Raw genomic sequence first — 25,300 nt, forward strand, 5'->3', positions numbered from 1 at the left:
GCAAAATCTTGGAAAGTTAATTGATTAGTTTGAAGAAGCTCCTGGTTAAAATCCCCAGACAAAGGGTTCTCTCTCTCGTGTTCTCCTCTTGCTTCGTGACACACACTTGCCCATGCTTTTGTGTGTTCTTTCTCCATAGCCATGTGGCCTTAGCAACCTCATGGCCCATGGTCATGTGGACTTCACAAGGTGGATGCTGGACTGGACCGGACTTTAATGTGGAGCAGAAACTATGCACAGTGGCCTTTATTCTGGCCTGCTGGAGACAAGATTGGACTTCTTCCATGACAGGATGGTCAGAGATGGTACCTTGGAGCGGAACCCCCTTAATTTTACATCATCAATAAAGCTTTCCAAGAAACTCATCCCCCTCCATCGGGGCCTCAGAAAATTAATTTCTTCTCTCACCCCCAAAACTCCACTCCTGATGATATCAGAAGAACCTTAAGTGTGCATTACTAAGTCAAAGAGGCCAGTCTGAAAAGCTTACATATTGTTTGGCTGCAACCACATGACAGTTTGGAGAAGGCAAAACTATAGAGAAATAAAAAGATCCCTGGCTGTCAGGAGTTCAGGGAAGGAGGGTGGAAGGAGAGTGGGTGAAAAAACAACAGTTCTATGGAAAGTAATCTCACAGAGTGATCGGGTCACAAATTGCCGGAGGTGACCAGCAGACCCTGAGTGAAGGATGAATGGATTACTCTGACATACAGTTTGCTGTGAAAGAGGGGGCTAAGGAACTGCCTGGCTAAAGCAACCAGACAGCTCCATTGCCTGCCTCATTAGGCTTTTATTGTAACAGCAGTTTAAGGTAAAGTTCATCTTTTAGATACAATCAGCAGGGTAAGTAATATTGGGAGGACACATGTGTTTGTAGTGTCCTTTAAGCAAGGACACCCAAAGATTAAACATAAAGATTCCAGTAAACACCCAGGGGTTTGCACGTGCACAGACTCGTTTGGAAAGGTCAAGGAATAATTAGGGGCCCCACCTTCGTCACTCCCCTAAGTCGGAATTCCAATAAACAGGGCAGGCAGCCTTCCACACACTTCCCTTTTCTCAGGATGTCCTCCTTACAAACTTTCCAACCAAGTCTCGTATGATCCCCAACAATAAATTTCTAACTGGGCGGATCATGGCGGTTTGTCACAACTCAGACACATAACTTCTTGACTAAAAGGCTTACCTTTGCCTTAAGCAAGTCCTGTCCATTCTTTCTGTGCATCTAGGTTAACATACCTTTGAAAAAAGGATAGAGGGGATAAATAGTGATGGAAAAAGTAAGATAAAATAAAAAAGAGAGCACGTAGTGTTGTTAACTACACTGTAATTCAATCTCTGCCTTGTTTTCTCCCACCTCTATGTAATCTTCCTTAGGTCTCTCCTTGATTTTAAATGCATAAAAGAAGCTGCAAAATAGTTATTCTCCAGAGCATTTGCGATTTTGCTTCCAACATATATTGTCAGTTTGGCTTAAATAAACTGTTATAAAAATTCTCTACAGGTTTGGATGTTTCTTACATCAGCAACAGGTAGATGGATAGGTGGAACACAAGATATTTTTTAGACGAGTAAAACTATTCTGTATGATACCATAATGGTAGATGCATGACATTATGCATTTGTCAATAATCATAGAACTTTACAATACAAAAACAAACCCTGATATAAATTATGGACTTTAATACTAATGTGTCAATATTGATTCTTCAATTCTAGCAAATGTACCACACTAATGCAAGATGTTAATAAATGGGGCAAACTATACAGGAGAAAAAACCTTTTTGTACTATTGGCTCAAATTTTTGTAAACTCAAAACTGTTCTTAAAATAAATAAATTATTTTAATGATAATATTTTAAAGTGCTCGGTCACACTGCCACTTATTTTTTTTATTATTAATTTTGAAATCTTGTCATTTATAAAACAAAAGCTAGGATCCTCAAACTTGACCCAAAAGAAGTGTGTGGTACAGAAGGAAAAGAAAAAGTTCAACAATCACTATTAAGGAGAACTGTTGTCTTAGAAACATTTTATCACACAGACATATCCATTCCACATTGTTTTCAATGTTTTAGAATATGACAGCAGCAGTATGGTAGGTATGATAGCAGATCTGCTTTAAGAGTCAAGACAAACATTCAAAGATGTAGGTGCTTATCTGGAATTTTTTGTTCTGGGTTGAGTGTACTAGTACAAAGGAGGAAAGGTCAGACCAGGACTCAAACATTTTGTAATTTCTTTTGTACTCACTGCTAATGGAGAAGAGTGGAGGTTAAGCTGGATATTTTGCCTATTTTTTTTTTTTTTTAGAAGTGAAATCTCTTCAATTAGAAGATTTTCTAAGGCTAAAGGTGTTTTGGCCTTTGGTGGTTGCCACCATCACATTATTTAAAGCATTTGTAACATCCCTACAGCCAGTTGCTTATAACTGAAAGATAAGAGAGAGGTCAGAAGGTAATACCTGTTCAGATTAGCTTATGCCCACATGCTAACTTTTTGGATGAAAGATTATTTTTGGTAAACAAGAAAGAAAGCATCACAAATCCTCATAATTAAAAACTAATAATTAAAAAATATAATTAAGCTATGCAACAGGGTTAAAAATTATAGTCCATGTTATATTTTCATATTTGAAGATTAAATGTTGTAATACATTTTATTTCACACAAATAAATATAAAAATTAAAATGACCAACTACACAAACCAAATAATATAAAATGTAAACTTGAGCCCCTGAGTTCTCATGCTCCACCTTGATTTTTCATCAAGAAATGTGCTATTTCTCAGAAACAACTTAACTGTTCTTTTTTACTTTAGATAGGGCTGGATATTAATGGTTTCAATAAGCAACTACTATGGTTCTCTTAATTTCTTTTTTTATTTTTTTAAAATATATTTTTATTGATATTAGAGAGGAAGGCAGAGGGAGAGAGGAAGAGATAGAAACATCAATGATGAGAGAAAATCATCCATTGGCTACCACCTGCACTATTGGGAACTAGCCCACAACCTGGGCATGTGCCCTTGACTGGAATCAAACTCAGGACCCTTCAGTCCTTAGGCCGGCGCTCTATCCACTGAACCAAACCAACCAGGGCTTAATTTCTTATCTTTCTTGAATATCAGCCACTTTTATTTAGTTAGTATATATTTAATCATTAGACTTTAGGTGCCATGCAGTGTGCTAATTATATAGTAGGACCTTTTATTAAGCCATATATAGTCTAATATATTCCCTAATAAGGAAGCTAGATAAGTAAATTTTAACTTCAGCACAGTGAGATACGGCCAGTTAATAGTTAGTGGAGAGCTTGAAGCTCGCTCAAAGGGATATTCAGTCCTACAAGTGTCACTAAAGGCCTTTCAAAGGAAGTGCAATCGAGTGAAAATTGAGAGACAAATGAAAACTAATTAGGTTCGGAATTGAGTTGGAGGTATTGATGGAGATGGAGGTATGGTAGCAAGGAAGAATTTTCTCAACTAAAGATAGAGTAGAGAGATGTAAAAAGAAAAGTGTAGGAACCATAGATTTCACAATGGCCTTCTATTTTTCTCATCTTCTTATCTAAATTCTAATGGTATTAATGGATAACTTTAACTGGAAATTCCATACTAAGCCTTGCATTAGCATGTGATTTAGAGCAGAAAGAGGTGAAATTTTTAAAATAATAATCTAAAGGTGAAAGATATTCACATTCTTTCCTTAGCTGTCATCTGTTTTTGATTTTCAGGACTGCTTAAGAGCTGAAAGCAAAGATTTTAGATAGAAGATGTTTTCCAATTGACTTGTTAGGATACAACCAAGCACTACAAAGCCTTCTTTGACAATTCTTAGTAAATTGAGCTAGGTCTCTGATTCAGGGTCCTTACCGCCCTCCTGTTTCTTCCCTGTCATTTTCTTCTCTCCTCTCACTCCTCCAGCAAGTTTATTCTTTGAAGGTCAACCTTAACCATCTTATTATTCATCAGTGAGTAAGAGGCTTTTTCTTCCCAAGCTGTCGTACATTTTGCTCTAATCTTCTCCTCATCTTCCCCTTCACTTCCTCTCCCTCCCTCTCCCCAACCCACTGATTGCTATGGGCAGATCTAGGAATTTGACCCTGAGCCAAGATTGAAAAATAACAGCAGAGGCTTTCCACATCTCTGTATGAATGAGCATGACTGTGTGGGACTGAATGCATTTGCAGGTATGTATTCTATATTTGTGTTACTCCATTGCATCACAGACTCTAGAAAGCCAAGCCCACAAATTAATCTCCACCTCCTTCTCTGGCATTAGGAATAAAAGCTCCTCAGAAACATCCTAGATGCACAACTCATCTTTTTTTTTGCAGCTTAAAACCTGAGTGGGGATTTGAGGAATACTACACTGAATCACTCAGTTTCCTTCACAGGATCATCTGGACAGGTTGTATTTTATTATTATTAACATTTTTATTTAGATTAACATATAGGAAATATAAATGCAAACTGTTTATCACAAAGCTGTTAAAAGGGAAATATAAAATCCTGATCAATACTTTAGTCACTTAATAATGTAAAGCATTTACAATCTTTTTAAATCAGGTGTCATTACAAATAACATCTAGCATTTATTGTAGTGCTTTTCTGTGTAAAGAGCTTTAACATAAAACTGCAGTATCATAGTTACTTTGTAAGTCCTGCTCACTAGACATGTTCTCCATTTTATTGATAAAGAAATACAGCAAGCAAGGTAGAAACAGAGTGAAGACTGACTTTTAGACTGGAGTTCACTTGCATGAAATCTGTCAGAAGCAGTCTATTATGATCATGGGCCTTGCAAACATTATCGTTACTATTAAGTGAGAGACAACAGATAAATACAGCAGAAATACAGGTCCTTGGTAAATTACTGACAGGTAGATCATTAGTAGTATAATACCTATTTTATCTAGGAGTCTTTAGTAAAACCTAGAAAGCCCAGAGTGACTTGAACTAACAACTTTAATGAATGGTTTTGAGCATTTACTTAATGACACAGTGATGAGGCCCGGGATAAAATTATGTACAAAAGGATATTCTCAGCTTTTAGCCATTTTACCTAAATCTAGGTAAGTCCAAGATGGTGAGGACTAAGTAAGCCTCATGCATATACTCACCATGGTATCCCAGCCCTTGACACTGTGCTTGGGGATGAAGTAGGTGCTCACATAGAGAATGTTTTCTGAATGAAAGGCAGAATGGGAGATGGAGAAAGGGAGGACAAATAAAAAAGGAAGAAAGAAAAAAGATACAGAAAAGAATAAATATAGAGAAAAAGAAAAAAAAATCTTTCTGAGTTGAATTTATTAATCAGAGTTTTAACAAGGTTTTGGTTGGTGTCTCTAGACAACAGTAACCTATACACTTAGAAAATAAAATTGACCCTTTCCAACTGAAATATGTCCTTTGAGAAAAAACAGAGCAGATAGACAGTGTGTCCATACATTGTAATATAAGATAATTTATCAAAAAAAAGTTAAACAAAGACATGTTGTTATATGCCGCCTAGTTTAATTCCAAGTCCAAAATTGATCATGAAGGGGCAGCCAAAAGTCAAACAACTCTTTAATGATAAATCAGCTACTCCCAAATGATTATAAGCCAATTCTTTCAAACTTGGCAGAACACCAAGAAAGTTGTTTAGATGAATAAACAAATTAGTAGGCAGGGCAAGTGATGCCTTTTATAAACATTTCTTCTAGTGAAAGATCTCATTTCTGAGAGTAAGGGAAGGTTTGGGGAATAAGCAGATTTATTAACAAATCTGATTCTACTAAAAATATAATTTTGGTGTGATTACCTCTGATAAACCTGAGAGGGCAGTTATAAAATAGTTGAGTTTGCCCTGAAGGACTGGGGTTATTTTCCCCTTTTGGTAAGAACAACCATGATTAGTGCTGTTCTGTGGTTTCCAAAATACATGATAAGCCATTCTTTGGTTAAAAACAAACAAAAGAAAAACTCTTATGTTGTGTCTCTCTTCTGTTGTGCAATCTGGGGCCTAAATGAAATGAAAGTCATACTGGGTTGTCCCAGAGAACTTTAGACAAGTAAGCAGGGACAACATTCACATTAGACATGTATAGATTGTATCCTCTCCAGAGAAAACAGATCACTGACTATGAGTTTCTTCAGACAATTTTATATTAATATCCTTGGGAATTTTTAAACAACAAATATTTTCCCTGCTTGGAACAGATATATCATTACTATGTAATGTGTACTATTACTGAGAGAGTCCAGGGTCTGGTTCTCTTACACTATCATATAGATGTGACATAGTAACAATATAAGCTCATACTTATTAAGCTTTTATAATTGGCCAGGCTTATTCCCTCATTTAATTCCAATAACTGTTTCAGGTAAGTACAATTATTATCATCTTCAATTTATAGATGAGAAAATGGAGCATAGTCAAGTTAATTGGCCAGGGTCATACAATTTCAATTAGCAGAGCTAGGATTTAACCCAAGGTGATCTACTTTAGAACCCATATTCTTAATAACTGTTTTCTCTGCTATCTACACATTAATCATCTAAATTAATGTACATGTATAATCTTTAACACATATGTTTTTCATTATATGAGCATATTTAAATATTTAGGTAACAATACCAATCATAAGGCAAAAATGTAACACACTTGCTTATATAAACAACTAGAGGCCCAGTGCATGAATTCGTGCATGGGTAGGGTCCCTAGGCCTGGCCGGCGATGAGGGCCAATCAGGTTCCCCGCCTCCCCACATCCCCGTTTCCTCCTTCCCTTGCTCCCTCAGCACCCTGCTGCTGCTGGTTGCCTGCCATGTTCCATGCCATCCCCTGGTGCTCAGCATACATCATAGTGAGCGATCAAATTCCTGGTCAAACTCCCTATGGGACACTTTACATATTAGCCTTTTATATATATATATAGATAATAACCTATACAGCAATATTTAAAAAGGGGGAAAACAATAGATTTCTTTATCAACAATAAATTACTAGCTGTAAATCAGGAAATGGCAATAGTTCTTACTGGCAAAATGGATCAAAATGATTAAAATAACCAATCTATACTAATAATAGCCTAGGGCCGTCATGACCTAAATGACCAGATGGACGAATGGTCACCAGGAAGTGCATGGAGCACCTCTCGGTCCCTCCCCCACGGCCCACAGGCCCCTATCACAGCAAGGCTGGCGGCAGGCAGGCGGGCGGGGTGGGGGTGGGGGTTGGGCAAGGCAGGTGTGGTAAGGTCATTAGCCTCCTGGCCAGAGGCCTAATGACCTCACCACAGCTGCAGTAGCTGAGGATCAGGCCCAGAGAGAGGCCCAGAGAAAGAGGCAGGGCCTGATCACAGCCTGCGTGGCTGCTGGCGAGGCTTGGAGAGAGAGAGAGGCAGGGCCTGATCTGCAGCTGCCATGGAGGCTGTGAATCAGGCCCTGAGATAGGCCTGGAGAGAAAGGCAGCTGTCAGTGGGGCCTTTCTGGATTTCCCAGAAGACCCAATGGCTGCCTAGGAGGCAGAGCTTTTGACTCTGACTGGCATAGAAACTGAACAATCAGAACCTAATATGGGTGAACTGTGAAGGCAGAACCTAAGGTGCAGGCTGAGGAGGGGTTTTAAGGGCAACAGCTGTTTGGTGTAAGGTGTAAGAAAGTGGTTCAATTTTTTAATGACTGGTTTGGTAGTATAGTGCATATGGCTGGCTATCAGTCTAGATATAGGGGTTATGTATTTTTTTCTGCCAAGAGCATCTCCTCCTGCTGAAAAAGGCTTTTTTCCCCAATTTAAGCAACCCTATCCTATATAATCTATCTATACTAATAAAAGGGTAATATGCTAATTAGACTGGGTCGACTGGCCATCTTCCGGATGTCCAACTTCCTTCTGGACAAAGCCATGGTGGTGGGGGCCGAGTTAGATGTAGTTAGGGGTGGTCAGGCCAGCAAGGTAGGGAAGTTGGGGGTTAGATCAGGCCGGCAGGGGAGGGCAGTTAGGGGTGATCAGGCAGGCAGGGGAGAGCAGTTAGGGGCAATCAGGCTGGCAGGGGAGAAGTTAGGGGTGATTAGGCAGGCAGGCAGAGGTGGTTAGGGGCAATCATGCAGGCAGGCAGAGGCAGTTAGGGGCAATCAGGCAGGCAGGCAGGTGAGCGGTTAGGAGCCAGTGGTCCCAGATTACGAGAGGGATGTACGACTGCCTGTGGGATTGGGCCTAAACTGGCAGTTGGGCATCCCCCAAGGAGTTTCCGATTGGAGAGGATACAGGCTGGGCTGAGGGAACCCCCCCCTCTGTGCACAAATTTTGTGCACCAGGCCTCTAGTAAATATATAAAATGTGAAAATATGGAAATTATAAAATATCTATGAAATACTGATTTAGAAAAATATATATATATATTCTTATAAAAAATTACAAGTAACTTCCAGTACTAGCAAGAAAATAGGCAATTTCATATGTTGTGCAAATGTGTTCAATATTTCAGTGATTTGTTAAAAAAATCAATATCTTACACATGCATAACTTTTATTTTGACAATTCCATTATTACTGCAAAGATAAGTGTGAAAATACATATGCTCAAAGACAGTCATTAAAGTACTACTTATTTCAAAATAATTGGGAAAAACTGGAATTTCCATCAATAAAGAATTATATCATTTATGTTATATCCATACTACGGACTACTATGTTTCATTGATAAGTCTAAAAACAGAATTTACATATTAACACAAAAATATGTTCACATTATGTATTTCAGTGAGAAAATAGATTACAAATAAATGTAAAATGTGGTATAAAATCTAGATTTTAATATATATGTAAATATTTGGAAGCATAAATATAATGCTATTGGGAATGATTATCTTTTAATAGTATAATAAAGAGGGTACTTTTCTCTATGTTGTTTACTTTTTTTCAAAAATTGTGCCCAAAATTATACATTTATATGCATTTGTTTACATGTATGCATAAATGTATGCATATTGATTCTTTCTTGTGTAAGACAAATATGGTTGCATCTTCAAGAAGTATCATGCAGGACAAACCTAACTTAATTGATAATGATGTCTGCTTTTTCATAGAAACTTATAACTTACAAATAAGATTTTAAAATAAAACCTTTTAAGTCTGGCACAACATAAGTAAATAGCATTAATTTTCCTTCCTCTGGTGATTATAGAAAGAGGATATATGAACTTTTTACAGGAAGGCCAATGGGAAGGCTATTTTTGTATATTCAGTCAACAGTTGGAGAGGTTCCTAACTAGGGCAGTGACCTTAACTATAGAAAATAGAGGAAAATAACAGAGACAGAATCAATGGGAGTTAATGTCAGGTGCTGGTAAGGCAACATTTGAAAGTTTACATCTGTAATGTGTAGCTAGAAATTTAGTGGGGAAGACAGTACAAGAAGAAGACTTCAGTAATAAGTCAATGGTCTAATTATTTGCTTTCATTTGTAGGACACTTATCTTTCTAAAATTTTACCATCAGCTATTTCTTCCTTAGGGTTAATCCATTGTTATGGTATCTACTAATTTCATTTCCTCTCTCATGGATTAGAATTCTCTATTACAGGAAACACATTAGGAGTCTAAAAGAACTACTGCCTTCAAGAGCCTCCTGTTATAATACAAACTCTGAAAAACGCAATAAAAGCTATAGCTATCACGAATCTATGAGTGTATAACAACCTATCAGACAGCTTTTGGGCAAGGATGAACAAAAAGAGGTCTAGAAGGACAAAATAGTTGAGGTACTATATCAAAAACTCAAAATGGAGTAATTTGGGGATGAAATGGTAATGAAAAAAAAATGAGAGTCAATGAAAGAAAATTCACTTAATTAATAACTATGATTAACTCTGAACATGAAATGGGTTGTAATGGGGCCGGGAGATGAATTATCAACTGATAACCATTTGGTTTAACCTGATAATTTTTAGACAAGGAACTCAATGGGAGTGTTCACTACTATACTAATGATTAACTGAGGCAGAAAAGTAAAGGTAATGTCTGTAGTCACAGAGGAACCTTCTATACCCTGAAGAATCATGCCTTAGATATCAATTACAGTGTCATTAACTTCATCTCTTTTAAATACACTCACCAAGCATTTGAATTTTTCTATTAAATAAAAAATATTCAGGAACTAAGGAAACTGACTTTGAGATCTGGCAATAGATATCAAATGTGACCACCAACTTTATTGTTATTTAATGTAGACAAAGTTAAGCAATTCTTTGCCAAAATATTGTTGTATTTCTGAACCTCTTAGTCTTTTTATATGCCCAGCAATTTTGACAGAAAAATTGAAGGCTCTATTATTTTCATTCATTGTGGAATTTATTACATACAAATATTATGTTTAAGTATGATAATATCAATATATCACATATTTCTATATAGTTTTAAACATTTTACTTTATAATGCTTTGTATTTTACTATTCTTTTATGTGTTAGACCTATCTTCTTAAGAGGATTAGAAACTCTAAAAGCACCAAGATATGCACATTTAAGAAATATATAACCCCACATGCTCAACAGCTAAGAAATGCTAGATAGACAAGGAAATTTCAATATACAGAGCTACTGTTAATGTTAAAACATTATAAAACACTTACAAAGTAAAAAAGATACCTCTTTTTTTTCTTTCAGTGTGCCATTCTGTGATGGCTTCTTCCAAAGGTGATGATTCTGAATTCTTTAGCAGAGTCCATGGAATTCTAATGTATAAAGATTTTGTCAAATATTGGGATGATGTGGAGACATTTCAGGCAAGACCTGATGACACTGTCATTATCACCTTTCCCAAATCTGGTGAGTCTCCCTATGTCTAACTTGTTCTTGTCTCCTAATAATGACAGACTCAGCTTGAATGGTAAGTATTAAGCTGTTTGCTTCCTTCACACTCATTCTCCATATTAAACAAGGTCAGATATAGTAGTTTCTATAGACATAGAAAAAGGGCCATATAATATATATCCTAAGACCATAATTTATACTTAGAACTTGAGCAGTACCATTGAAAAATGGGTTTTATTGGCTTCTGGTCAAGATGACAGTGTAGATAAAAGTAGTAATGGAAACTTCCCACAATCATATCAAAATTACAACTAAACTACAAAATAACCATCATTCAGAACCACCTGAAATCTAGCTGAACAGAAGTTAAATAACTAATGATATAAAGAAAAAGCCACATCGAGACTGATAGGAGTGGTGGTGACACAGAACGGGCTAATCTCACTCCATTGTTCTATTTACTCTGCCACTAGAGGACTTCTAAAACTCAACCCTCATAAACTTGCTCTCTTATTTAATGTATGTCAATGCCTTTCTATACTTCAGTATGAATTATTAGGTATTTTATGCTTGCTGTCTAATTGCCACTATGGCTTCATGCCCAACTCATCTCTTCAGGTGGACTCTTTGATCGAGGCTTCACAATCTATTTCCAATTCTTTCCCTCACCACTATAATATTCTTAAGTGCCTGACCTTGAATTAAAAAAATAAAATAAGAAAAAAGGACAGTTCTCCTGACTGGTAAAATCCTTCCCTACCTCACAAAACTGGTGAATTTATACCAATAATTTGTTAAATCTAAGCTCAATTATTGAAGGCATTTCTTGTATAAATATCACAGCAGCAGAGTCATACTGAATTAAATGTTTCCCTTTTGCAGTCCTTTAAATACCTGTGCTCACTGGTATTGTAACATCTTAAGAAAAAAAATAACTATTGTAGTTACTGAACATTGTTTCTAACTCTTCAAAGGGCCTTTGATCACCATTGAATCAAGGGCCAAATTTATTTTTTTCAATATCCTCTGAACTAAGACAATTTGAAGCACAAAAAACTATCAGTAAGTTTGTGTTTGAAAGCATACTTGGGTGTATCATCTGTCATTCAAGCCTCCTTAGCTTTTAAATGTAAAAATTTAGATCCAAACTGTTACCAGTGTGCACAAAGTCCTGATTCATCATGGACAAATTGGAACTCCTACAACAGGTATGTTTTACTATAATATTCATCTTTATTTATTGAGTCTTGTGGCTATCCTGGCACCTTTCAAATAATATTGCATTGGTACCATCCTACTTTATCCAGCTATAAATTCATCACTTCCATCACCAGCCCAGCATGGTCAGTGGAAGACTCAGGTTTGTTTAATTTTTATAGGTACAACCTGGCTGAGTGAAATTGTAGACATGATCTTTAAAGATGGTGATGTGGAAAAGTGCAAGAAAGATGCCATTTTTAATCGAATACCTTTCTTGGAATGCAGAAAAGAAGAGATGATGAATGGTAATGTTTAAGTTGATTTTAAAAGCTATACTATACATATCTTTTAAAGTGTGGATGTAGATGATATATGGAAAGAGGCTGTAAGCAACAATGGCAATTAATAGTATGTCTTCTACATAGCAAAACATGTAAATTAAATGAAAATCTTGGCAGAGTTTATGCTGTAGCATGTGTCTAGAAAAGAGTGACTAGGATAGCTCTTATATGTCTCAGTAGAGCCTAGTAATATGTATTTATGTCTCTAAGGGCTAAATGTGGTAATACTTTAAACACTAGAAAAATATACATTTTTAAAGGATCTATGCAAAAAGATATTCATTGAAGATTGTTCTAACATTGTAAAAAAATTCTTAACCATGTTAGTTAAGAAAAGAATACTTAGAAGTGATATAATCCTATCTAATAAAAGGGTAATATGCAAATTAACCATCACTCCACCACAAAGATGGTGGCACCCATAGCCACAAGATGGCGGCACCCAGTCCCCTCAACCCTGCTGGAGTCCCCCAGTCCTGGGGGGGCGGCTTCTGAGAGTGGGCAGCGTGAGTGGCCTGGCTGAATGCTTGCTTCATCGCCGCAGCAATGAGGCAAGCATCCTGCCCCAGCTGCGGAGGGCCTCTGGGGGACAGGGGGGCCAGCCCTCAGCTTCCGTGGCCGAGAGCAGGCCCAGAGAGGAGATGGTGGGCCTGCCTCCCATGGAAGCAGCGCGGCTCCCACCCGGCTTCCCTGGGCACTGGTGGCTCACTTCCACCTCCTGTGGAAGCCACATGGCTCCCATGGAAGCAGCGCAGCTCCCGGCGGCGCACTGAGGTTTCCGCCGGCTCCTGCGGAAGTGGCAGGTAGCCTACTGTGTGCAATATCGCGCGATGGGCTAATAGTAACACTATAAAATCATTAAAAAATCTAGGCTATCATATGTTTCTTGACATTGCAGTATCAGTGTAATATATTGAGGAAAAAGGAGAACTAGAAAATATTAAAAAATTTATGTGTGTATGTGATATTTGGATGCCTGTGAGTCTGGGCATATAGATAGATATCCTATCTAATAAGGAGGGAATATGCTAATTGACTGCCATGCCCTCAAAGATAGTGGCACCCACAGCCACAAGATGGTGGTGTCCAGTCCCCTCCACCTGCCTATGGAGTACCCCAACCTCCTCAGCCCCCCAGCTGCCCACGGCTGGCCTGAGGCACAGGCAAGCCTCGGATGGCGGCTTCCCAGCTGCCCAGGGCCGCCTGAGGCTCAGGTAACCAGGGTCAGCTGAAGCTTGCGCTGCTGGCAGTCGTAGCAGCAGAGGTGTGATGGGGTGTCACCTTCCCCTAATCACTGGGTCGCCTCCTGCCCCTGAGGGCTCCCGGACTGTGAGAGGGGGCAGGCCGGGCTGAGGAACGCCCCCCTCCAGTGCATGAACTTTCATGCATTGGGCCTCTAGTATTTGTATAGAAAGCTACTGACCCAAATGTTAAGAATGATTTTTCCAAAGTGATGATATTTTATTTGATCTTATTTTTTTCTCTATTATTTTCTGTATCTAAAATTCTGTCATAGTTAGTATATACCTTGTATATAATATCATCATTAATAAAAGATAAAATTTAAAGTTATTTCTATTTTTTAAATACCTATAAAACCATATAAATATTTATAATTTTTGAAGTTATCTAACCTTTAATTTTTTTTATAATTCAGGGGTAAGACAATTAAAAGAGATGGCATCTCCTAGAATCGTGAAGACTCATTTGCCAGCGCAGCTTCTCCCGGCCTCATTTTGGGAAAAGAACTGTAAGGTAACCAGAGTCAAGTATTCTTAAGACTTTAACCAACTCCAGGAAATTTTAGAATATTCAAGTCAGAACTGTGTTGTATACACACTTGTTTCTTTATTCTTTCATTGAATCTATAAACATTTAATAAATGTTCAACAGAGTTAATAATAGCTTTGATGAGAAAAGACAATTCACTTTTTTTTTCTGTAGTAATTAGAGGTTTTATAGTAGGATCTTAACATTGAGATCTATTTTTCTTAGAATAAAATAGAAGATTTCCTTACAATTGTTTGAAAATGTGAAGACTTGAGTAAGACAAGTTAGTGAGCCTAATCATATCTCATAAACCAGGGGTGGGGAACATCGGGCCCACGGGCCATATAAAGCCCACAAAACCATTTGGTCTGGTCCTGCAAAGGCATTTAGGGGTAAGTTCATTAAATGTTTGACCAGGCTAATTTTTAAGTTGACAATTTTGTATGATGTATTAAATATCCAAATGGTCCTTGGCAGAAAGAAGGTTCCCCATCCCTGCAGGTGGATACATCAAGAAGAGCCTTTCTTCCCTGATGGCATTGCTCAGGGGCCCGAGGACGGAAGTGGGACACCACAGGGATATGCAACTTCCTTTTGCAGAACGTTTTCAGTAGCATTGTGTATCAGATCTACTAGGAAGAGACCATACAGATCTGACCCAACTGACTTACTTAGTAGATAGAAATTTAGGTCCAAAATGTTGGTCCTTTGTACAAGATGATAGAAATTCTTAGTGCCAGAACTAGCAATTAAAATCAAGCATCCTGCTGGTTAATTTGCTAGTGTTTCCTCTTTATGTAAAACAGAAACTCAGCAAGATGTTGGTGAAGATTACATTTTCACTGAGGTGAATGTGCATATTGACCCACATGAACATGAATTTTTTTAAAGAGCGTGAGTAAGGAAACAATAGGACTTTTTTTTTTCTTTACAGAATGGTGGTGCAGTATAAAGATCAGAGGACTTTACTGATGACTGAGTGATTTATCAAATCATTTACTCTCATTGATTTATTCTCAGTGTTGTATTGTGACTTAGCTTCAGTTTAGTTTCTTCACTTATAAATTTAGGATAATAATCTATCTGGTCCAATTTATAACAATGGAATTGTGACACTTAAATGAGGTGTTATATGTAAAAATAGCATAAAAATGAAAAAGGTGAGCCGAAACCGGTTTGGCTCAGTGGATAGAGCGTCGGCCTGCGGACTGAAGGGTCCCGGGTTCGATTCCGGTCAAGGGCATGTACCTTGGTTGCGGGCACATCCCCAGTGGGGGGTGTGCAGGAGGCAGCTGATTGATGTTTCTCTCTCACCGAGGTTTCTGGCTTTCTATCCCTTTCCTTTCCTCTCTGTAAAATATCAATAAAATATATTTTTAAAAAAATGAAAAAAAAATGAAAAAGGTGAGAATTAACATTGAACAACACTATAAAAGATGCTGTCACTTCAGGCTATTAAAGGACTTTTAAATAACTGTATATACTTTCTAAGTTAAGTATGTAATTTGTTATAGTTGAAAACACAAATGCCTTCTTTTTAAATCTTGATGAAACTATATTTAAAAATTTTAGGTATTTTAATATTTGATTTTGCCCTCTTAGATGATCTATCTTTGCCGGAATGCCAAGGACGTGGCTGTTTCTTTTTATTATTTCTTTCAAATGGTAGCTGGTCATCCAAATCCTGGAACTTTTCCAGAGTTTGTGGAAAAATTCATGGATGGAGAAGGTAAAAACAGCTTCCTTTCTTTGAATTCTTTCAAAGTAAATGATACAAGACAAATGGCGTCTCTGAGCTAAAATATTAGTTGTTTTTCCTGATCTGTTATTTTCCCTGATCCTTAATTAAAACACAGATGTTCTAGATGCCCTTGAACTTTAGAGCAAATTTTCAGATGTGGGTGGCAAATTGTAGAATATAGAAATTCAGCTTAATGCCTAAAAATAAATATATAGGGGGTGGAGGTAACAATTTTTCTCTCTAAGATTGAGACTCAGTGTCCAATTTTTTTCTCTTGTTCTTTTTTATTAGAAAAGTATTTCACAGAATGTTAGTAGCACTCTATTGAACAAGAGGAGGGAGAGAATAAAGGAGAGAGAATGCCCATTTGTTTCCAAGGAAAGTTTCAGGTGTTACATGAGCCACAATTTATAAAGAAGTCTGAATATCTACAGAGTTTTTATGCATTCACTCAGTGTACATCTGAATAATTCAACTAGATTTCTCGGAACAGTACAAGAATTACTTGAGCAGCAATTCTGAAAAATGTTGCTTTTTTATTTAACTAGAGACTAAAGTAACTAAGTATTTAGATTTGAGGAAGAAAAGGGTCAGGAGATTCTAGTGTTAACTGAAGAAGGCCATTCTGACTCTGTAGTAATAAGTTGTAAGGAAAATTATAACAATGCCACTTTTATACCCATAAAAGCTAATATTGACTCACTAAAAGTAGGATATTTGTGCTTTATTTTTATTTTTGTATTTTAGAAATTTTATGCTAATGCACAATGAATAAAATATTTGCCTCAAGATCATTAAAATTAACATTGTAAGGTAGAGAAACATAAAATTGTACCTCCACAAAAGAGATGAATAAGATAATTATAAATAACATCATATAACTTTTTCTGTAAAGAAAAATTGCCAATAGAGTCAAAGAATAGAAGACATATGCAATGATTTAGTGCAAAGCAGAATACTTGGACTCACACATTATTAAATCATTTTGTGAGCTTTTATCAGCTGAAACACTTGAATATATGTGAGAAAAAGATAAGGAAAGAGAAAGGAAGAGATAACATTTGGTCATATCACATCATCTCCCAAATCTAATTCTTTTAGAGTGAGAATGACACTAAAGTTTCCCAGGAGAATAGCTCTTATCATAGAAACTGCAAGTACTGTAATAAACTATTACATAGTTACTAGCTTCAGTTGCCAAAGCCAGATTGTAAATGGCAAATTTGAGAACTGGGCTGACTTCTTATTATAAGAACATTGATAGTTCCACTAACTCAACTCCCTTCACTAACAATCTGATTTTACACACACACACACACACACACACACACACACACACACACACACACCCGCACGTGCGCGCATGTTTCAAAATGATCTCATAAAGTATGAATCAAATTGATGAGAGGGGGACTTCCTTCACTTGTTCTCTGTGTCAGAAACCATGTCACAATGATGGAAGTTGAGAATATGTGTCCATATATAAATTATTTAATATAGTTTGCCTCCGTGCTGCAGGGAAATGTGCTTAAGATGTGAGGCTGATCTCTAGTTTTCATTTCATGATCATTTATTTATATTTATTTATTGCCACTGTTGTTTAAACACTCATTTTTCAAACTGTATAGAGATGATACTGTGTTCTTATGTTGTCTTTATCTCTAATTTTAGTTCCTTATGGTTCCTGGTATGAACATGTAAAATCTTGGTGGGAACTGAGAAAGAATCCACATTTGCTATTTCTTTTCTATGAAGACATGAAGGAGGTGAGAAACTTAAAACAAATGGAAAACTTAGTAATTTCTAAAATGTTAGCATTTTGCAATACTCTAGATACAAAGGTCTACCTCTAAATAAAGGATGCTATCACCTCCAAAAGTTACAAACATCCAGGTACTTTAACACAGATTTAAAGTTAGTAAATACAGTAGGTCCTCAGGTTATGATGGAGATCCATTCCTACAGTGAGATGTAGCGCAATTTTCGCCGTAAGTTGGAACCCATCTACATAAGTACCTACATCACTCACATGGAGCACATACACAGTAGTAATGAAGTGAGACAATAAAAAAATTTAAAAGAACGATAACAATTCCTGACCTTTACTTGTGGTAAATAAATAATAAAAAACATAATAAAAAACACATATGTACATACGTCAAAATGACGGAACATTTTTTTTTAATAAATACTGTAAATGGGAGATGGTGACATAACCACGAAATGATGTACATTGAGTCCGATGTAACCTGAGGACTTCCGGTACAAATTTCCTGTAAATGAATGCATATGTTTAAAACCAAGACTCAAAAAATTACCAACAATAAAATTTGGAAGAACTTGAGTTTGTAAAACAAACAACAACACATGCACATGCATACAAAAGGAATCACAACAGGCAAGAAGAGTCAACTAGTTTCCAAATCTATAGATGTCTGGTAAAGGCTTTAATATAATTATGCTTAATACTAGAGGCCCAGTGCACGAAATTCATGCATGGGGGGTGTCCCTCAGTCTGGCCTGCACCCTCTCCAATCTGGGACATCCCTCTCACAATCCAGGACTGCTGGCTCCTAACCATTCACCTGCCTGCCTGCCTGATTGCCCCTAACTGCTTCTGCCTGCCAGCCTGATTGCCCCCAACTTCCCTCCCCTGCCGGCCTTATTGCCCCCAACTCCCCTCCTCTGCCAGTCCAGTCGCCCCTAACTGCCCTCCCCTGCAGGCCTGGTCCCTCCCAACTGCCCTCCCCTGTGGGCCTGGTTGTCCCCAACTGCCCTCCCATGCTGGCCTGTTCACCCCCCACTGTCCTCCCCTGCTGGCCTGATTACCCACAACTGCCCTCCCCTGCCAGCCATCTTGTGATGAAGTCACAGCGGCCATCTTGTGACAATATTGTGTGAGGGTGTCACATGACGCCACCTAGGCTTTTATTATATAGGATGTTTAAAGAAATAAAAGAAGAAATTAAGATTTTACATAAAAGCAAGAGGCTACTAACCTTAACAAGTCAACTTGGGAAAAAATAGCAAAATAGAATCTCTAAAATAGTAAATTAAAATTAGAAATTAAGAGAGATGGCTTAAATAACAGTAACACATGGATGAATCATGGATTAGTAATGTGGAAGTTGGAGCTGAGTTAATTCTATAGAATTTACCACATTGAGGTAAATAGAATACTTTACTTAAAAATAATGTAATGGATATGTAGGATAACATGATAAGTTTCCACATATATCAACTCAAATCTTCAGAAGGAGAGAGTTAAGAGAATGCTTAGAACAGCAATATATAAAAATATGATGACCTCATAATTTCCTTATAACCTAGTTTTTCTCTAGCTTCATTAGTAATCAGGATAATTCCAAATAAAAATCACTATGAGATATTATCCCATACCCACCAGACTGACAACAATGAAAAAGTCTAACAATAATAAATTTAGTCAGGATATGGATCAGTGAGAAGTAGCATACTGCTGATGGTAGTGTAAAAGATACACAATGGAAACAACTTGTCACTATCTACAAAGGGCAAACCATGAACGGAACTGAAGACCCAGGAATTCCACTAGTAGATATATAGTCTTGAGAAACTGTATATGTACAACAATCCTCATAGCAGCAATCCCCATACCATAAACATTGGAAACAATCCAAATACACATATAAGTAATAACCGATACATGTCATTTAATTCAAATTAGAAGGGTCAAAGACTTCATCCTAAAGAAGGTGTTACATAAGCTGATTTAATAGGCTGGACAGAGAATCTGAGAACAGCATTCTATGTACAGAAAATTACATGCCAGAGTAAGCATTATGGTTGATATTGAAAATAGTTGCATTGAGTGATATAGCTGGATAATAAGGTACACAATAATAGTGACATACATAAAGACGGGGATGTTTGTAGTTATGATTCATATATAACATGTAATGTTCCATGTTGAATATTTAGCTTTTTATACATTTTCTTAACCTGTCTGGTTCCTTTGCTTTTCACTAGTTACACCAATAAATTAGAAGAAAAATGAAAGTTTTCTGCACATTTTCAACCCAAAGCTTTATCTGTCACAGTAGACTGTACTATTTGATAGTGTATGTTAATATTAATAGATATTTATTGAGTGCATTGAGGACTACAAAAAGTATTGTACAACATCATCTCACTTAGTGTTCTAACAATCTTTAAATTATCTATTTTTAATTTATTTTTATTGATTTCTGAGGCAAAGGGAGAGGGAGAGATAGAAACATCAGTGATGAGAGAGAACCATTGATCAGCTGCCTCCCACACGCTTCCCACTGGGGAACAAGCCTGCAACCCAGGCATATGCCCTGACTGGGAATCGAACCTTGATCTCCTGGTTCATAGGTCAAAGTTCAACTACTGAGCCACCCTGGCTGGACGAAGTATCTATTTAAAAAAAAATATGTTATTAAAGTATAGTTGCCATACTAGATGATATTAGTTTCAAGTATACAACATAGTGATTTGAAATTCATATAATTTATGATGTGATCACCATAGTAAGTCTAATAAATATCGGTTACCATGCAACATTATAATGGTATTAGGGGCCTAGTGTACGAATTCGTGCACCTTGAAAGGAACTGTGGGCCTTGAGGCTGCGGTGGGCACAGGGGTGGGTCTTGGCCCATCCTCTGCACCCCCGCCCAGCCCCTCCTGCTGTGGCCCCTGTTCCCCTCTCTGCGGCAGCTCCACTCCCACTGCCGCTGCTCCCATGTGCTGATGGCACAGCCCTGCTCACACTCGCTGATAGTGCGGAGCAATTGAGGCCAGTGCCAGCAGCAGGTGCAAGCGTGGCCAGCACCATCAGTGGGTGCAAGTGGCAGCTGCTGCCCTGATCACCCCTCAGGAGCAGGGGGAGGTGGAGAAGCCCTCAGGGGCAATAGGGGCTGGCAGCTGCTGCTCGCACCTGCTGATGGCGCCAAGCGATTGGGGCCAGTGCCAGGTGCTGGCAGCAGGTGTGAGCGGTGGCTCCAGCACCGGCAACAAGTGTTAGCGGGGCCGGCACTGGCAGCAGGTTGCGAGCACCTGGCAGGGTCGCAGCGCAGGGGCAAAGAATTTTCAGTAACCACCAGAGGCTCACCCCGATGACAGCGACCAGTGCCTCACCTTGGTTTGGCGCCCCTGCTCACCTGTTCCACCATCCTGCCACGCCTGAAGCCCACCATGTTCTGTGCTCTGCCACCTGCTGCCGATGCTCACCATGTTCTGCACACGCCCCCTGGTGGTCAGTGCACGTCATAGTGACCGGTTGTTCGGTTGTTCAGTTGTTCTAGTTGTTCCACTGTTCAGTCTATTTGCATATTAGACTTTTATTATATAGGATTATTGGCTATTTTCCTTGTGCTGTACATTATACCCCAATAGCTTATTTATTTTATAACTGGAAGTTTGTACCTCTTATTCCTCTTCACCTTTTTTACCAGTCCCCCCATTCTCCTCACCTCTGACAACCATCAGTTTGTTCTCTGTATCTATGAGTCTATTTCTGTTTTGTTTTGTTTGCTCATTTGTTCTGTTTTTCTTTAGATTCCACATATAAGTGAAATCATACAGTATTTGTCTTTCTCTGACTTATTTCACTTAGCATAATACCCTCTAGGACCTAGGTCCATTCATGTTGTTGCCAATGGTGAAATTTCTTTCTTTTTTTTTTTCCATTGCTGAGTAATATATAAATCACATCTTTTTAATCCATTTGTCTGTCTGTGAACTCTTAGGTTGCGTCCAAATCTTGGCAATGAACATAGGAGTGCATACATTTTTTTGAGTTAGTGCTTTTATATTCCTCAGATAAATATACAGAAGTGGTAATATGATAGTTTTTTTCTAAAATTTTTGAGGACCCTCAGAGTGATTGCATCAATTTACATTCCCAACAGCAATGCACAAGGGTTCCCTTTTCTCCACATCCTTGCCAAACTTATTTGTTGACTTTTTCATAATGGCCATTCTGACAGGTGGAAGGTGATATCTCACTGTGTCACTGTGATTTTTTTTTTGCATTTTTTTCTGATGATTAATGATGTTTAGCATCTTTTCATGTATGTTAGCCATCAATATGTCTTCTTTGGGGAAATTTCTATTCATCCTCTGCCCAGGTTTAATCGTGTGTTTTTATATATATATATATATATATATATATATATATATATATATATATATATATATATATTAAGTTGTCTGAGCTTCTTATATATTTTGGATATTAACCCCTATTGGATATATTATTCAAAAATATCTTCTCCCGTTCAGCAGGTTGTCTTTTCATTTTGTTCATGGTTTCCTTTACTGTGCAGAAGCTTTTAAGTTTGATGTACCATTTTTGCTTTTGTTGCCCTTGCCTGAGATAATATACCCCAAAATATATTGCTAAGATTAATGTCAAAGAGTTTACTGGCTGTATTTCCTCCTAGAAGTCTTATGGTTTCAGATCATACAGTTAAGTTAATCATAAATTTGAGTTTATTTTTGTAGATGTGTAATAAAGTGGTATTTTGTATGTGGTATGAAAGAATGTACATGGTATAAAGTACCTTTTATGTACATTTTATGGCTGAGGAAAATTGTGTTTAGAGAAGTTTAAAATACTGCTACAGGAAGCATTTTTCTTCATTATAAGTCCAATTCCAATATCAGTGGGGAGAGGGGATTTCTCTCTCTCTCTCTCTCTCTCTCTCTCTCTTCCAAATAGTAATGCATTCAATTTTAGTAATTGAGTCTTCAAAATATTTTTTTCTTCCTAGGATATCAGAAGAGAGGTGATAAAAGTGATACAATTTCTGGGAAGGGAGTCATCAAAGGAGCTTGTGGACAAGATTGTTCAACACACTTCATTCCAAGAGATGAAAAACAATCCATCTACCAATTACACAATACTACCAGATGAAATCATGAACCAAAAAATATCTCCCTTCATGAGGAAGGGTGAGATGGTCACATGATTTGCCTCTATTACTATAGGAGGTCACAAATTGAAATAGTTATAGGCAAAAACCTACGAAGGCTTATTCATACGTGTGGACTCAGCTTGTTTTCTGCAGAGCTGTTTCACATATGAGAACTCTCGTTATTGTGTTACCAGTGTTCAGGGACATAAAACACTTGTTCTACTACTACTAATAATAAATTGCTATTACTTATTGGTTATTTAGTACTAGATGCCCAGTGCACAAAATTTGTGCACTTGGCGGGGTGGAGGGGCGTCTCTCAGCCCAGCCTACGCCCTCTCGCAGTCCAGGTGGTCAATGTGCATCATAGCAGCTGGTTGTTCCACTATTCGGTCGATTTGCATATTAGCCTTTTATTATATAGGATATGCAGCATATTATAATAAGAATTCCCAGCACTCGGTACAGCCTCAGCCCCAGCACTAATACCCTCTACTACCTACCGTTTACAAGGCCTGGGAGCCTTGGTGCTATACCATGTACATTATGTAAACACATATAAAGTTAAAATTCTAATTATCTTTAAATTTTTACTAGATACTCTGGAGAGAGCTTCTGTTATTATCTCATTTTAAGATGATGAAGCAAGCTTACAATAATTAGTCAGCTTTTCCTTGACCAAGAGGCAGACATTTTCAAAACTAAGTGGCAAATGTCCAAACTCATCAAATTGTATGTACATTATATTTGTACAGTTCTTTATACATATATTAACTAGAAGCCCAGTGTACGAATTTGTGCACGGGTGGGGTCCCTTGGCCTGGCCAGCAATCCAGCTGATCGGGGCCTTCTGGCCAGGGGGAGGGACCGCAGGAGGTTGGCCGACCAAGGGCGGTTGGCTATGGAAGCGTTTGCCCCCTGGTGGTCAGTGTGTCGTCATAGCGACTGGTTGACTGGTCATTCATGCTTAGGCTTTTATATATATATAGATTATAGCTCAATAACACTCTTTTAAAAAGACTAAGTTTCAAAACCCTTAGTAGCAAATATGGCTCTGTTTGGCAAAAACATCAAAATAACAAAGAAGTGACATTTTATTGAGAGGAGGCATGGTCTGATGAGCTACATACTGTTTATAAAGCCAAACACATGTAGGATATGCAGAGTATTGGCACATCTGGACTTACTGATATGTGAAAAAAACATGTGGGTTTTGGTGTTTTTTTGCTTTTTTTTGTTTTTTTTTAGAAGCAGAATAGAAAAAATCTTTCTCTTTGAACTAAATTGCCAGTGAAAAGGTGAGGACATTTTTTTAAATAATAGGAATAATAAACCCGCCACTGGGTGAAAACAGGGAGCTCCTGAAACAAAGATATTTTAACAAACCATTTCTCAGATTATCTCACTCTTTTTTTCCCACAATGTCCATATATTTTTCAAGAAATATATTTTTATTGATTTCAGAGAGAAAGGGAAGGGGGAGGGAGATAGAAACATCAATGATGAGAACAACTCATCAACTGGCTGCCTCCAGCACGTTCCCCACTGGGGATCGAGACCACAACCCGGAAACATGCCTTGAGCTAAAGTGGAAAGTGAACTGTTGACATTTAAAATACAGGGTGACTTCCTCTGCCAGGAGAGGGCTGGATGTGGTGGAAAGCAAAAGAGAAGGGCCTTCTAGACTATTGTGATAACCCAGGTGCGAAACACTGAGGAGCTGCAATGTCAGTGGCAGCAGAAATGGAGAAAAGGAAATGAGTCTGAAGAAAGTCTGAATACGAATAAAGAATGAGATGTAAGACTGAGGGGACAACTTCCAAGTTTATGTTTTGGATAACTGGTGCTGCCATTAATCAGGTTATAAAAAAGAAAACTCAATTTGGTGGGGAACAAAATGAATTAATTTGTGAACTAGTTAAATTTGGTATACTTGTATGGAATTCAGGTGGCAGTTGGATATGGAAATATAAAGCTGAATTTAAGTGTTATCAGCATGAACATGATATTTAATATCTTGGGCATGTGTAAAACGTGGATCTCACATTAAGAGGAAGCCCCAATATTTGAGAGGAAATTAGAAAAAAAAAATGTTCAATGAGGTAGTATTAGCGGGAAGAGTCATAGAAAGAAATTTGCTATTTGTTGTTGCTGTTTTAACAATCACAACAAATCCTTTGCAAGCTCAAAAATGTATATTACTTATGGCATATATTTTATTATTGTAATCAAGGTGTTAATGAAAGTGATGAATATTAGAAAACTTCATGATTCTGGCTTGAAGACATAATACTTTTTTTTTCTTTTGTTACAGGGATTATAGGAGACTGGAAGAATCACTTTACAGAGGACCTGAATAAGAAATTTGATATGCACTATGAGCAGCAAATGAAGGGATCTACACTGAAATTACGAACCGAGATCTAAGAAAGGCTTTTCTAACATATCAGAGGTTACAGCTTTTCTTATTTCAGATTGGTAGGGAAGGAGTCATGTGAAAGGTTATATGATCAGGTTCATATGATTAT

The 25,300-nt window shown here is 37.6% G+C and overlaps 1 protein-coding gene across 1 annotated transcript; it reads left to right on the forward strand.

The window, feature by feature from the left end:
* Nucleotides 1-4,288: 4,288 nt before the first annotated feature.
* On the forward strand, nucleotides 4,289-25,199 carry LOC308246346 (sulfotransferase 1E1-like; the record flags this gene model as incomplete). Its single annotated transcript, XM_080664536.1, has 8 exons — nucleotides 4,289-4,412; nucleotides 10,651-10,812; nucleotides 12,177-12,302; nucleotides 13,996-14,093; nucleotides 15,711-15,837; nucleotides 17,521-17,615; nucleotides 22,629-22,809; nucleotides 25,087-25,199. Exons 2-8 carry the CDS (start codon nucleotides 10,665-10,667, stop codon nucleotides 25,197-25,199), a joined length of 888 nt encoding a protein of 295 aa, XP_080520662.1. The 5' UTR covers nucleotides 4,289-4,412; nucleotides 10,651-10,664.
* Between the last annotated feature and the right edge of the window lie 101 nt (nucleotides 25,200-25,300).

The sequence above is a fragment of the Plecotus auritus genome, assembly GCF_963455305.1.
Source record: "Plecotus auritus genome assembly, chromosome: 1".
NCBI classification, from domain to species: domain Eukaryota; kingdom Metazoa; phylum Chordata; class Mammalia; order Chiroptera; family Vespertilionidae; genus Plecotus; species Plecotus auritus.